This window comes from Ciconia boyciana, chromosome 6, assembly GCF_034638445.1.
Source record: "Ciconia boyciana chromosome 6, ASM3463844v1, whole genome shotgun sequence".
Classification (NCBI taxonomy): domain Eukaryota; kingdom Metazoa; phylum Chordata; class Aves; order Ciconiiformes; family Ciconiidae; genus Ciconia; species Ciconia boyciana.
The window spans coordinates 46,599,072-46,612,412 of NC_132939.1; the positions used below are offsets into that span (position 1 = coordinate 46,599,072).

At 45.5% G+C, this 13,341-nt stretch overlaps 1 protein-coding gene across 4 annotated transcripts in view; it reads right to left on the reverse strand.

The window, feature by feature from the left end:
- The window catches only part of ANGEL1 (angel homolog 1), a 59,201-nt gene that overhangs the window by 16,664 nt on the left and 29,196 nt on the right, over nt 1–13,341 (reverse strand). For 3 of the 4 annotated variants that reach the window (XM_072864336.1, XM_072864338.1, XM_072864337.1), the window contains exons 2-10: nt 12,393–12,992; nt 11,590–11,816; nt 10,905–10,974; nt 10,052–10,485; nt 9,231–9,357; nt 8,232–8,342; nt 7,387–7,456; nt 6,784–6,947; nt 5,764–5,928 (exon numbers count right to left, since the gene is read on the reverse strand). In XM_072864336.1, the coding sequence (XP_072720437.1) occupies nt 5,764–5,928; nt 6,784–6,947; nt 7,387–7,456; nt 8,232–8,342; nt 9,231–9,357; nt 10,052–10,485; nt 10,905–10,974; nt 11,590–11,816; nt 12,393–12,992 (1,968 nt within the window). Of the gene's footprint in view, nt 1–5,763; nt 5,929–6,783; nt 6,948–7,386; nt 7,457–8,231; nt 8,343–9,230; nt 9,358–10,051; nt 10,486–10,904; nt 10,975–11,589; nt 11,817–12,392; nt 12,993–13,341 lie in introns of those variants that run through there. The other variant, XM_072864339.1, reaches the window with a different exon arrangement.

A 13,341-nucleotide genomic window follows, 5' to 3' on the forward strand; every position in this document is an offset into this window, starting at 1 on the left:
TTTTGTTGTAGCACATGCCAGCGTCTAGTCTAGTCCTTCTCCCATTTGCCATCTCAGCACCATGAAAGCTGCTGTGTCTAACCAAAGTCAGGAAAAATCTTCCAGCTCTACTATACAGCATTCCTATTCCCTCAGAGCACAAGAATGTGCAGTCGAGATCTGAAATAAAATAAATACATTTAAAAATAAAAGGAAAAAGACCTTCAAGACTAGAATGACATTTTCAGCGGAAGCTGGAGGATAACTTGACTTGACAGGAGAAGCCAAACTTGTACAGCTGACAAAAGGAAGGAGCTTGAGGCATGCCAGCTGTTAAATCAGTCATCTTGGTTATCATTATAGCAGGTGAGTTCTCTACAGAAACTCAGTATCATATTTGAAACACGGTGCAGTACATTCAATGGCAGTGATCATGCAGCTTGAGCATTTCGGCACTATGGAAAGCACTACAGGCCAGGCAGCTACAGTCTGGTAAGGAGCAGGTCATAGCCAGCAATTCAATTAACTTGCACAACAGGAAGCCTACTGAAAGGAGATGGTATCCCACTAAGGCTTGTGTGCGCCTCCTTTAGACAAGCCACAGGCTTCATCTGCTTTTGGATGAACCATGCATATGTCTGCAAATTCCTAACTGTATGTCCAATAAACGTTCATTAGTGAGGTGGTGGCAATGGGAGGAGAAATGGCACTGTAGCAACACTCTGCTTTGCAGACTGCCAACACCACTCTCAAATATCATTAGAAGCAGGATACAGACCTTGATCTGCTCTTGAAAGAGATTCTCTCTGAGATGCTGAACTGTTCTTAGAGCCTCTGAGAGACTCCTCAGAGAAGAGGAACTAAGGTCAAGTATATTTCAGAGTTCTCCTGTGCTTCACAAAGCAGGTGGCATACAGGGCACTAATGATAAATTTAAAACTTTTTTGTTTTAGGTAACAAGAGTTATTCCCATCTAAGTGTTGGTTTCAGAGCTCCCATTCCTCCCACTTAACTCTTCAGGAGTGAGGGAACCCACTATCTTATGGCTTGACGCTATTTAAATGTTGAGTTTATAATAAGACTTAGCCCTAAAGAATTCACAGAATCACAGAATCGTATAGGTTGGAAAAGACCTTTAAGATCATCGAGTCCAACTGTAAACGTAACACTACCAAGACCACCACTACACCATGTCCCTAAGCGCCTCATCCAAACGTCTTTTAAATACCTCCAGGGATGGCGACTCAACCACTTCCCTGGGCAGCCTGTTACAATGCTTGATAACCCTTTCAGTGAAGTAAAATTTCCTAATATCCAGTCCAAACCTCCCCTGGCGCAACTTGAGGCCATTTCCTCTTGTCCTATCACTTGTTACCTGGGAGAAGAGACCAACCCCCACCTCGCTACAACCTCCTTTCAGGTAGTTGTAGAGAGCGAGAAGGTCTCCCCTCAGCCTCCTTTTCTCCAGGCTAAACAACCCCAGTTCCCTCAGCCACTCCTCACAAGACTTGTGCTCTAGACCCTTCACCAGCTTCATTGCCCTTCTTTGGACACGCTCCAGCACCTCAATGTCTCTCTTGTAGTGAGGGGCCCAAAAGTGAACACAGTATTTGAGATGCAGCCTCACCAGTGCCGAGCACAGGGGCACGATCACTTCCCTAGACCTGCTGGCCACACTATTTTTGATTCCACCCATAGCTTTTAACTGAAGAAATACAGCTGCAGAAAAAAATGAACATCAGTAACTCAGAAAGATAACTGGATATGGCAGTCGTGGGAAAACAGCTGCTGGAGAGATACCTTGTAAGGAAAAGGCATGGAGAAAGACCTCAAGCAGAAGCCAAGTTTCATTTATTAAGAAAAGGAAAGAAACTAGAGCAATTACATTGTTTACCACTCCTCCCATCCCATGTAATCGGGAAAACTGATTATAAAGGGCATCCTCCTGAAGTGGTGAACTTAAAACTCTGAGAAAGTGAAGGAAGTCCAACTTCTATCTAAATAGCATAACTAAATGCAGCCTAGCAGCTGTGGTGCAATCTAAGCTGTTGTCTAGCAAAGATACTTTGTCAAATATGTGTTTGCCTCTACAGCTGCATGCTCCTGCAGCTTAGGAGACTGATAACAGGGTATGTATACACACTGCCAGTGGTTTCTGGCATCCTTTTCCCTAAGTACCAGTGTCCCTGAGCTTTACATCACTACTAAGATGATGTAGATGATCCTACCTCTACGATACCTTCTCTTTTTTAGTATAGCAGATATTCCTGTTATTCTACTTCCATAACCATTTACAGACCCCACTGTAACTCATCAGAAATCTGTGCTAATGACAACTAGGCATGCATTTAGGTCAAGAAACAGTGTTAAGAGCTACATCTGGAATCTTAGTTCTGCGTCCCACCACGAGTTGCTCATTACCACAGCCTCTTATTATATCACTGTGTGCTATTCTTAAAGCATCACAGAACACATTAGTTTCTCCCTACAACTATATACTAGTTGCTATTTTAGATGGAGGGACTCTTTCCACCCACCCCACCTCCAAACTTCTCCTATAGTCCCCCACAGCCAGAGGCATTCACACGTCTCCAGACCCATTTGATGTTAACTCCAAATTGCTCTAGAACACAGGTTTTTTTTCTTTCCTGAAACAGGCCAACTCTGTAGGGGTCTATACCAGAGCTTCAGGGACAGTGGTCAGAACAGCCACAGCAATCAACACACAACTCTGCCTTTGTGTGTCTGTATGCAGTCACTATCAATGGTCCTGCATTTCTGCAATAGTTTCACCTATGAATGTCCAAGGAAGCATGTGTGAGCCAGGGGCTTCAGGAGCTGCAGGTCCCTCTGGGAGCTTTCTAACCTTCAGAAAGAAGAATCAGAGGACTTGCAGGCATTTTCCTGGGGTTTCTCAGCACATGACTCCATATCCAGTGTTCAACAACTTAACCATTCCAAGTTCATACCATACTATTTCATGTATCGAAAGACAAAGCATTAGCTTGACCTGTGGAACATTAGATTTTCCAACAAAATATAGCTGGAACCTTAAAACCTCCCTGAGAGATGCCTTCATGCAAGTTACCCAAAAGAAAAGTCAAGTCTTTGGTTTAAATAAAATGGAGGAAGCACTTGTGATGTTGAAGCACAGTTCCTATGCCTCAGTTACATCACAGGACTGGCAGGGTGCTTTAGCCAGTGCAGGGGCAACCAGTTCATCTGATGGTGTACTGTGCACACCTTATGGGCCTCAATAGGTGGGGCAGGAGGGCTGCTTTCACACAAACACACACACCCCTCATCAACTGACCATCAGACCTAGCCAGCAATTACAACTGAAGCAGACAGTCAAAGTTGTAAGTGCCAACACTATATGTCACAGTGTTCTTTGTTTTGCTTTTGGTTGGTTGTTTTTAAACCTTTAGTGTCTTCCAAGTTTCCTATTACACTGTTACCAGCTGGTGGGAGTTATCTGCATCCAGGCTGCTTTCTGGCAACCTCTTTTCAAGTCTGGCAGAAAATATAGCTCTCACTTCACTGATTTCCCTTTCCTGCCCTCCCTTTACAAATACAACCAATTACAAAATCAGAATAAGAGTACTTGCAGAAATTAGTGCAACTGTCAGATAAACAGAGCTATAGAAATACACAGCTCTGCATCCCTCCCCATGTACAAACACCAGTGCCACACCAGAACCATTATCTGTGAAACTAAGGGCAAACAAAGCTGCCAACTTATTCACCCCCAGATTGCTGTTCACTTATACAGGCTCCTTACATGTTATCCCAACTGGGGTAGCAAAAGCCACATCCACACATCACCAGGCAAATACCACACCATCCAGCAGGGACAAGAAGGGAATATGCAGTCCTTACACAATCATACGGGCACAGAACACAATCCCCACACGCATCCCTTGTTTCTGTACAGTTTACAGAAGTGAGCTGTAAAAGATCAGCAGTACTTGCTTTCTTTGGGAGGAGGGGAAGGGTTCCTGAATGCAAACCATTTTGCAAGTCAAGCCTGATGCCAAATAAACCACCTCTGGGATTTGGGGATGTGCTGGGAGACAACAGCTAGGCCCACTTCTTCCCTCCCTTCAACCCTCATTACTACTATCTTGTGTAGCTAATTTGTCCTCTCTTTCACATCCCAGCCAGCAAAGCCTTGTTGAGCAAGTCCTCAGAGGCTTCAGCTGCCAGGAGCACAAGGTGCTGCAGTTACTTTGTGGGTTTTTCTTAGATTAGAAAAAATGTATTTTTCAACAAAGAAAGTAACATTTGAAATACGAAAGTCCCCCAATATAACCCAGGAAGAGAGAACAATATTTCAAGTCTCCTAGTACCTTCCCACAAAAACCTGAGGTGGGACCAGATTTCCCTGCCTCATCTGTGAGCAGAAGATTGAGAATGTTTCTGCCAGTATTGCTCTCATCTCTCACGGAAAATCTGAGCACCAAATGTCAGGCTGAACTGGGGAATCTTCCCTAGGAACAGGAACAGTTTTATTGTTTTTGTACTAGCCAAACCACTGCTGACAAAAGTACACTGATAGGACACCAAAGGTACACTGGGATCCAAGTGACTGACAATCTGGCTCTGGCTCCAAGTTATACAGCCTTCCCCTCCCTCCCAATGCCTGTCGAGAGACAGGAATCAGTCCTACAGGTTCTACCTACCTAAACATGGCTGGCTCCAGAAGGCAGCAGTAGCATGAACTTCAGTCTGGCGCAGGAGGATGCTACAGGTTGGCTATCTGACCCCTGGCAGGCTGAATGGAATAGGGAGGGCACAGAGAAAGAGTAGGGCAAGAGACAAGTATCAGCTCTTCCATCTGATGGCTCTGCTGTCTCTCACATGTCTTCCATTTTCATCTCTCTTTTTGGACCTCCCAGAGCTATAGCCTCCTGGGGTTGTCATGCCTTACAAGACAATTTTTTCCACCTGATATTCACTGGGAGGATCGTAAATATTTTTCCTACAAGTGCCAAACTAGGCACCATTCTGAGACTGCTAGAAAGGAAGGGAGCCATCTCCAAGGCCTCTAGGCTTTTGCTGCAGTTCTAGAGGTCCTGCGAGTGGCTCTGTAGAACCTCTGACTCCATTCCTGGCAATCCCATTCCCTGGTCCATTAGTCATAGCAGGCAGCTTCTTGTAGGAACTGTTCAACTACACAAACCCTTCTGCCAGCAAGGCAGCCCTTATACATTATTAATTAAAAACCATTTCCAAGCAGTTAGCAGAGCCAACACTCTCAAAGGCAACACGACAACTAGTCCTGGAAGGACCATGCTTCATAAACTATCACTGAGAAATTAAAAGAGCCATTGTTTTGGTGTGAAAGAATATTAGTGTATACATCCCCTGCTCCTTGGTAGCAATTCACTAACCAGAAGTAGGCAGTATTGCCCTTCTCTTTCCCAGCTCCTTGAAGATCTCACACAGGGACAAATAAACATGGGAGTTATGTTGGTTCCTGCAGCACTAAAACATCTGCTGAACAAAGCAGTGGAACAAGAATCCCTTTAAGAGATGGTAATGCCTGAATACAACTGGAAGCCCACTGGGAACACAGCTCAGGTTTGCAGAGATCCACAAAATACCAATGCAAAAAGCACTCCAACTCTCCTATCCCTGCTTTCTGTGAGGGTGTCAGGGGAGAAAGGGACTTTTAGGGCATGACAAGGAAAAGAGTTTTCTTGCAAGCAGGTTGTGCAATCCAGAGCCTCAAGTGCTGTATTCAGACCAGCTTTTCTTTAGAGAAAGGGAACCAACACTAACCCTCTCTAAGGCTGGAGATCTCCAAGCCAAAGCTAGCCAGCAGGCAGAGATGATCAGATGAACAAAAAGGATTTGGTAAGCCATTTGCCAGCAACAGGACATCTTCAGAGAGAAGGGAAAGGCGGCCAAGCAGCTTCAGGGCTCCATCCTGGTACAGCCTGCGACCTGACAAAGAAAATGGAAAGAAACATCAGCCAGAGGCTGGTGCTGTAGATTAACTCTATACACAGAGGGATGCTTGCCAATGCTTTCCTGTTCTTTCCCTGATGAACGAAGACAGCCTGCACAAACACTGCATGCACCTTTGAGCCTAGATGTGAAAGCAGTGAGCAGCCTATAATACTGCCATTCAATGGTTTCATATACTTGCAGGCACAGGAATCAAGTATATATTAAATTCACCAGGCAGTTGCTTACATGGGAAGTTCCTTTCATGGTACTAAGTTCTAGCAATAGCTTCAGATTCTCCCCTGAGGAGGAATTCATCTCTTCATTCCTAACCTCCTCCCCGAAGTTGATTCTGACATGATCCAAACCAGCTCAGAGACAGTTCCCGGATGCATTTACATGCAGTCTTTCATCAACATAACTCCTGTTTCGGGTAGCAGAGAGGTGGTGCCATTGTAAGGTAACCAAAGTCACCACTTTCTAAGGCCAGGGTGTGGTCTCAGTCAGACCACAAGTCCAAGCCTTGAACTTAGGACCCAGCACAGCCTGTTATCAGAAGCACAAGTAAGATACTTATACAAAAGAAGAGAATCCATTCTGTTCTACCTTCCTCAAAGGTCTACATGAACCTAAGGTAAGCAGCTTCAGTTTTTCCACAGCAAAGATAAACAGCGTCTTCTCATGATACCTGAGCAAATGTTGCTTCCACTTTGTGCATCACTTCAGTCAGCCACACCCTCTAGATCCACCCCAGCTTAACAAAAGGCACTGCCTAACACCAAGCTGCGTTCTGGCATGCCTCACAGCCCTCTCCCAACGTCACAGGGATAAGCCCCGCACTGCCACACTCACCTCCCCTGTTCCCATTCTCCACAGGCTCTGCCGAGTAGAAGATATAATCAACAGTGGCTCCAAGCCCCATGGGCATGGTTGTGACCTCCGGACGTCCCCTCTGTGGCAGGAAGTGGCTGTAGACAGAGGTCAGGTTGAGGCCATGCTGGATAATGCCTGAAGACCTGCATATGAACAGCCACCGTTTACCAAGGAAGGAAAGAAAGTGATGCAGTGTTCAGTACTACAGTCACAGCTGAATTTGGATGTTCCCTTGCTGATGCAACTGTCCAAACTATTTCTACTTTGTCAACACATAAAAGACACGTCTTTCAGAATTATTCACTCCACTTACACCAAAGACAAAGCGGACTATGAACTTCCTTTGTCTCCAATACCCAGTCTTGTCTATGCCCTTCATTCTCGACCTCACCAACACAATGCTGACAGAAGACCACGCAGCTGCTGGGACAACCCTGGGTGGATCTGGATCTTCCAGATAGCTCCCCCTTACTCTCTTTCACCCTCACATTTATTTCAGTCTTTGCTTCAGCCAGATTTTCAGTGCTCAGGAAAATGAGACCGGGCTTGAAGAGTGGGGCCATAGAAGGTGCACCAAATTACCTTGGGACGAATGGCTGGGGATCAGGGTCTTTCACCATGGCAGCAGGCTTGGGCCAGTGTGCCGGGCGGTCTGCAAAGGAGCAAAGAGATTCCAGCCAGATCTACATAGATCCTGGAACAGGCTGCTCATCCCAAGTCCGAGAAGCTTCTCCTGAGACCAAACGAATCTTTTTGCCCAAGAAGAGCAGAGAGCTTCCAGTCACAGGCACCTTAAAGAAAAATATTCAAAGGAAACCCCAGCTCTAAGACTAACAGGAACATCCTGAGAGCAGATCAGTGCAAACAACTGAGAAGTCATATTCTGTCCTGCTAAGGACATGTCCTTAAAGCATTTAATAAAGCTCAGGGTACTTCAACCTTTGCTCTCAAAGAAAGTTCATCTGCCTTAGCCTACAGCTTACTCAAAGGGTGTCGAGAAAGCCAGAACAAAATTGAGAGAGCAGAACCAGCCATGTCACAAGGCCCAGAGGTGAGGCAGTGTCTACTGGGTACCAGCATCCAGAGACATCTATGTTGTGGCCATTGTGACACGACAGTCTTCAGGTTTGTTCTCCCCCATCAAAAATCTTAAAGGAGAAAAAAAGAATTTTTTTTTTTTTTTTCACTTTCTAAGAAATAGCCTCCAAAAGAGGCTGAATCTCAGTGCATCTCAAGGAACACAGTCATTGTGTATAAGGGTGGTAAGATCATACTCCTCTGACCTCTCACGGACTCCATTAGTAATCACATAGCCACAGAACACACCCTTTTGCCTTCCCTTTTTCTCACCAGGCATTACCTCCACCTCATGTTTTCATCAAAATCGAGCTAGGACAGTCACAAGTTGAAAAATCTCCCATTAATACCTGGTTTAGCATCTGTTACACCTTCCAAGAGGACTAGCTGTAGTGGTCGTTCACAGGCAACATCGCAAAAACGAAACTGGAGCAGGAAGTCCCGGCTATACTTACGTCTGCCTGCAGAGAAAAATACAAGTTAAAAGAAGAAAATAAATGCAGCAAAGTCACGTCTACAGGGAATATCTGCATACTCTTTAGACCTGTAGATCTCTTAGACCTTTTTAGTTTGAGAGAGGTTTTTGTGCCCAAGCACTTCAATACCATGAGAATGGGAATCACTTAATAACCTAAATGTAGAACAGAGCAGATGCGTAAATGTAGAAGAACAGAGCACAGTTACTGCTATCCCTTTAGCTAATACAACAGTCATGGTCAGCACCTTGATGAAACAAATTAAGAACGTGCCCTCTGAGACACCACAAGTTCAAAGGACTTTTAAGCTGATCAGTTAGTGTGCAATGCAAGGAAATGTCTGCCGAAAAAGAAAGAACGATTCTGGAGATCAGGTTGAATACAAGTTCTACATTCAAGATTCCAACAAAAGCTATTTAGTGTGGGCTCCTTCTTTTTTTTAATCCTCTCTAAGGACAGTAGAGAACAGTCATGATTGTAACTGGGCTCTTAGGAATGATTTCCTAATAGTGGTGTGCAAATACTGCCCAAAACCGCTCCCACAAACACCTGCCGCTGAAAGCTGTGGCTGCTGAACATGGTTTACAACTGCACAAAAGCATAAGTCTGGGAATATGAAAGAGATATGCAGAGCAATGGTTACTGGTAGGGGAACATTCAGCTCCTGACTAAAGAAAGAAAACAGCAGAAACAGAGCTAGAGCAATAGACAGAAAAATTAGATTTAATTCACATACCAAGGGAATGGATAGAAGAAGTGAATCTTTGCTGAGTGCCTCATGCAACACATGCCCAAGCTACTCAGAGAGACAGCAAGGCCCACAAACTGTCCATCCTCAGCAAACTCATGTTCTCAGTGCACACTGGAGCTCACCTAGTTTCTTCGGCTGGCACAGGGTGACATATTGGCAGTTGTCCGTTACACCCAGTGAGCTCGGCCACAGTGGTGCCAGCAGTTTCCGTGAATACAACTGTTGGGAAAAGTCTTCCTGACCAGACACCTGCAAGGAGGCCAGAAACAGGAGAGGAAACATCAGCAACACAGAGCCAAACTTCTGCAAGCTATAGACAATGTACGTATATACACCTGCCAAGAGCAAGACAGGAGAATGCCCTTAAAGAAAGGCATGAACTCAGCTATTCAGAATATGGTGCAGATATAATAAACCTGCAGCTGTGGGGGACAGATACAACTAGCTAAAAGTCACCCGACAAGATACTTTGCAGGCATCTATTATTGAACTGATGATTTAGCTTGAAAGCCAATGATGTATTTGATCATGAATAAACAGTAACAGGTAACCACAAGAGACTCTAACATAGGTGCCCACTTCAAACTGTTTTCAGATCAAACATCCACATAAAATTTCAGTAAGTCTTGGTGGAATTGTACTCCCCAACACTTCCAGTCACCCAGGCACAAAAATCCCACAGCAAGGGAGAACCAGGACCTGAAATTAAGTGGTCTATTATCACTTGTCTGCCTCAAGCGAAACCAAAAGAGCAGTGGTGGAAACAACACACACACATTTGTCTGCTTCTTTCCCCAGCAGTGCTGGAGGCATTGGGGAAGACTGCTGAATAACTGAATTAAATATTTGGACTATTTCCACACGAGAGAAAGACTGCAGCCATGCATTTTTCTAGCAGCATGCAATAAAGAGCTACCCAGTCCCAGTTCTGGCTGGCACCTACCTTCCAGGCTGGCATCCCATGGTAGGAAAGTTCACCGTTCCGGATGAATTTGTAGAGTGGAGAATCAGGTACAGAGTTCAGGTCTCCACACAAGATGACAGGATAGTAGCTGCCTTCAGTAGTTTTTGCAATCTTGTCGATCTCTGCTAGGAGCAAGGCCATCTGGGCCAGTTTGATATCTCCCCGCCGGGGATTGAACAACACATGAGTGTTGGCCACACACAAAGGACTGACTGCCTTCAGATCTAGGCCCTCCGGGAGCAGAGGCTGTAGCAGCAGCACCAAGCCCACATTATCCCGATTGAGGATGTCCAGGCCAGGCCGGAAGTATTCTACGGGGCTGAGGCTGATCAGCTGGAACCTGCAGTGTTTATAGCACACTGCACAGCCATCTGTCTTCGTCCCAGTTCTCCGTTTATAGAAGCATGCAAAGCCTGAAAAGAAACCATCACCTCTTAAAAGATTAATTCAGTCACTACCTCAGGCTCCCCCATCAGCTGGGGAGTTCAGCAAGTCTGTGTAGCAGAAGAGGTTCCTACTACATTTGGGTACAGCATTATACCCAATTCTGTTCCAATAATCACAGTTTATCATTTATCACTGAGGGTATTTTCTCTCTCCTTGTCCTTCTAGGACCCTGTCAGTTTTGTTACTCTGATCTGTCAACTCTGAGAAAGATCAATTACAAAAGAAAGGGTAAAGGTCTAGGCAGACAGTTCAGAAGTAGGGCCAGCAGCCGCCTGACAAACAGAAGAGCTCTCTCAAGACCAAGTGCTTTGAAGATGCTAAGCAGGAAGCACTGCCTGGCCAGCCCTATGAGCTGGAGGTACAGACACAGAAAAGCAGGACATACCCATCTCCTTGAACGTCGGTTCCAGCTGTTCCCAGTAATGGTTCTCTTGCACCTCCTGGAGACACAGAACCTGGAAGGAAGGCAGAGACCTCACTTGCTCCACCAGTATTTGCTAGTTACCTTGTTTTGGGAAAGGAAGCAAGCAAGCAGAAAAGTGCGCTCACATACCAAGCCTGCAACCAGAAAAGTCATCACTGCAACTGTCCTGTACTTTCCAGATAGAGAGCAATAACTTTCTGGGTCACATTAGCTTATCACTCTGTTTTCCAGTGACAAGGCAGAAGATCCTTCATGACACAAAAAGGACTCAAGGAATAGAGAAAGTCATGAAGTCCTCTTCTATGCAGGCTTCCCCTCCTGTGCTGCCATATAAACCTGGCCCTTTCCTCCCCAAACATACATTATCTCTTCTTCCTCTGCTTCTGCTGTTTAAAGAAGTTAAGCCCTGCTATCAAAGTATGACTAGTTTCCACAGTAACACAATCAAAGCAAGACAGACACCAAAAAAACATATGCAAAAGGCCTCAAACACTCTCAGAGGAATCAGTGTTCAGTTACCAAGCAGGTAGTATCGTCCTAGGACTTCCCCCCCCCCATCTTTTTTTTTTTTTTTAAATGCTGTTAGATAAAACAAGGAATTCAAATTCTGGTGACACCGATGCAGGAAGGGCTCAGTCATACTCACATCGGGATCCCAGTGCTGGATCTCCTGCAAAAGGTTTGGAAGGCGGTAGTTCCAGTTCAGGACGTCTGGATGACAGTGTAGATAGAGATCAAGGCCCTGCTCCACCAGGTCCTGGGCAAGGATGTTGTAAGACATGACTCGAAATTCAAAGAGAGGAGTGGTTTTTGAGACCTGCTCTAGCACACAGGGCTGGATAGAAAGATCCTCCCAGTCTCTCCATAAAATCTCTGTATGCAAGAGACAAAAAGCCAAGTTAGAGCCATGGTGGGTACCCTGCTGATACTTTTGGCTATTTTCTGGGTCCCAGGGGAACACATTCTCATTCTCTAAGCTAGGGTGTTCTAGCCTCTGAGCAAACCCTCACCCACTCTGGTTTTCAGGTGCTCTTTGTGGATGCCTTTGGATAGTTGTCAATGGGGATGGCATAACAGAAGACCAGAGTCAAGCATACTGAAACACTCAACCAGCTTTTGGGTGCTTTTTATATTACAAAGTCAGCACTTGGGAACAGTTCCTGGGAAATGAACATATCTTCAGTTCCTGGGAAATGAATACTGTTCCTGGGAAATGAACATATAATGTTCAGACCAGATGATCTAACAGCACAGAGGCTACTAGCTGTGACCAGCCCTCTCTCAGCAAAGCCTCACTTTATAGTTTTCCCTAGCAGATCCTGTCAATTCTGCATGGACAGATACAATCAATGTCTTACTGACAGCAAGCCCAGACACAATAACCTGACCACATTCACTACAAATGCAAATCCCAAACCGAACATTAGATTCAGAGCTGTTACTACTGACCATGGTAGGGTACCTCTGTCGGGAGAGGACAAAATTGTACCGTATCCTGAATGGGCCAGGCTGGCGGCTCTGTTGGCACTGTCTCTCCATCGTGTGCTAAACTCCAGGCCAGCACAGCTGGGTCTTCAATCTGCACTTCTACATTGATAGCGGTACAGCCAGCTATCTGGTGATCCGTCTGTGGCACCACAGCTGCCCAAGGGGCACTGCCTGCTACAGCCACTGTTTCCTCTGCTGGTAATTTTGCCAGTTCAGTCACTGCATGATCTTGCGGTTCTGAAGAAGCCAAGGCGTGTAGCTCTGTGAGCCGCTGACCAGCACACTGGGTGACTTCTGGAGCCGAATTCAGGTCACTGAGGCTAGTCATCAATAGCTCTGAACCTTCTAACCAGTCACTAGTGAGTGTAACTGATCCTTTCCCCACTGCTGGAATGCTTTCACTGGCTGGCAAATTCCCTGCTCCTTCCTCCAGCCACTGCTGGAGAAGGGCTTCTTGCTCTTCTGGGACCGACCTTCCTCTGGTCGCAGCAAAGACACTTTCTATCTGGGTGGACGTGCTCTTCGCCAGAAGCACATTCTTTCGACAGGTAAAGAAAGCATCTGCCATTTAAAAACAAACAAAAACACCATAAGACAGATGGAAATCCCTTCTCACTCACTCTTTTATTTTTCTTATGCATTTGCTGTAACTCTGTGCAATACAACCATTCAGTATAGCAACCCAAACAAATGACTTCTCTGAAGAAAAACAATTACAGTCTGAATAACTTACCCTGCTTCTTCCTGAATGCTAGGCCACAGTCCAATTTTAGTTATGTTAGTCAAAGTCACTGAAACTGTACAGGATGGCAATGCCTTACCAACCCTAGGGAACGCAATTCTAACTTATGCAGCACCACAGCCAGTTGGCCAAGCTAAAAGGCCTTGTGGAAACTATCAGCTCTCAGCA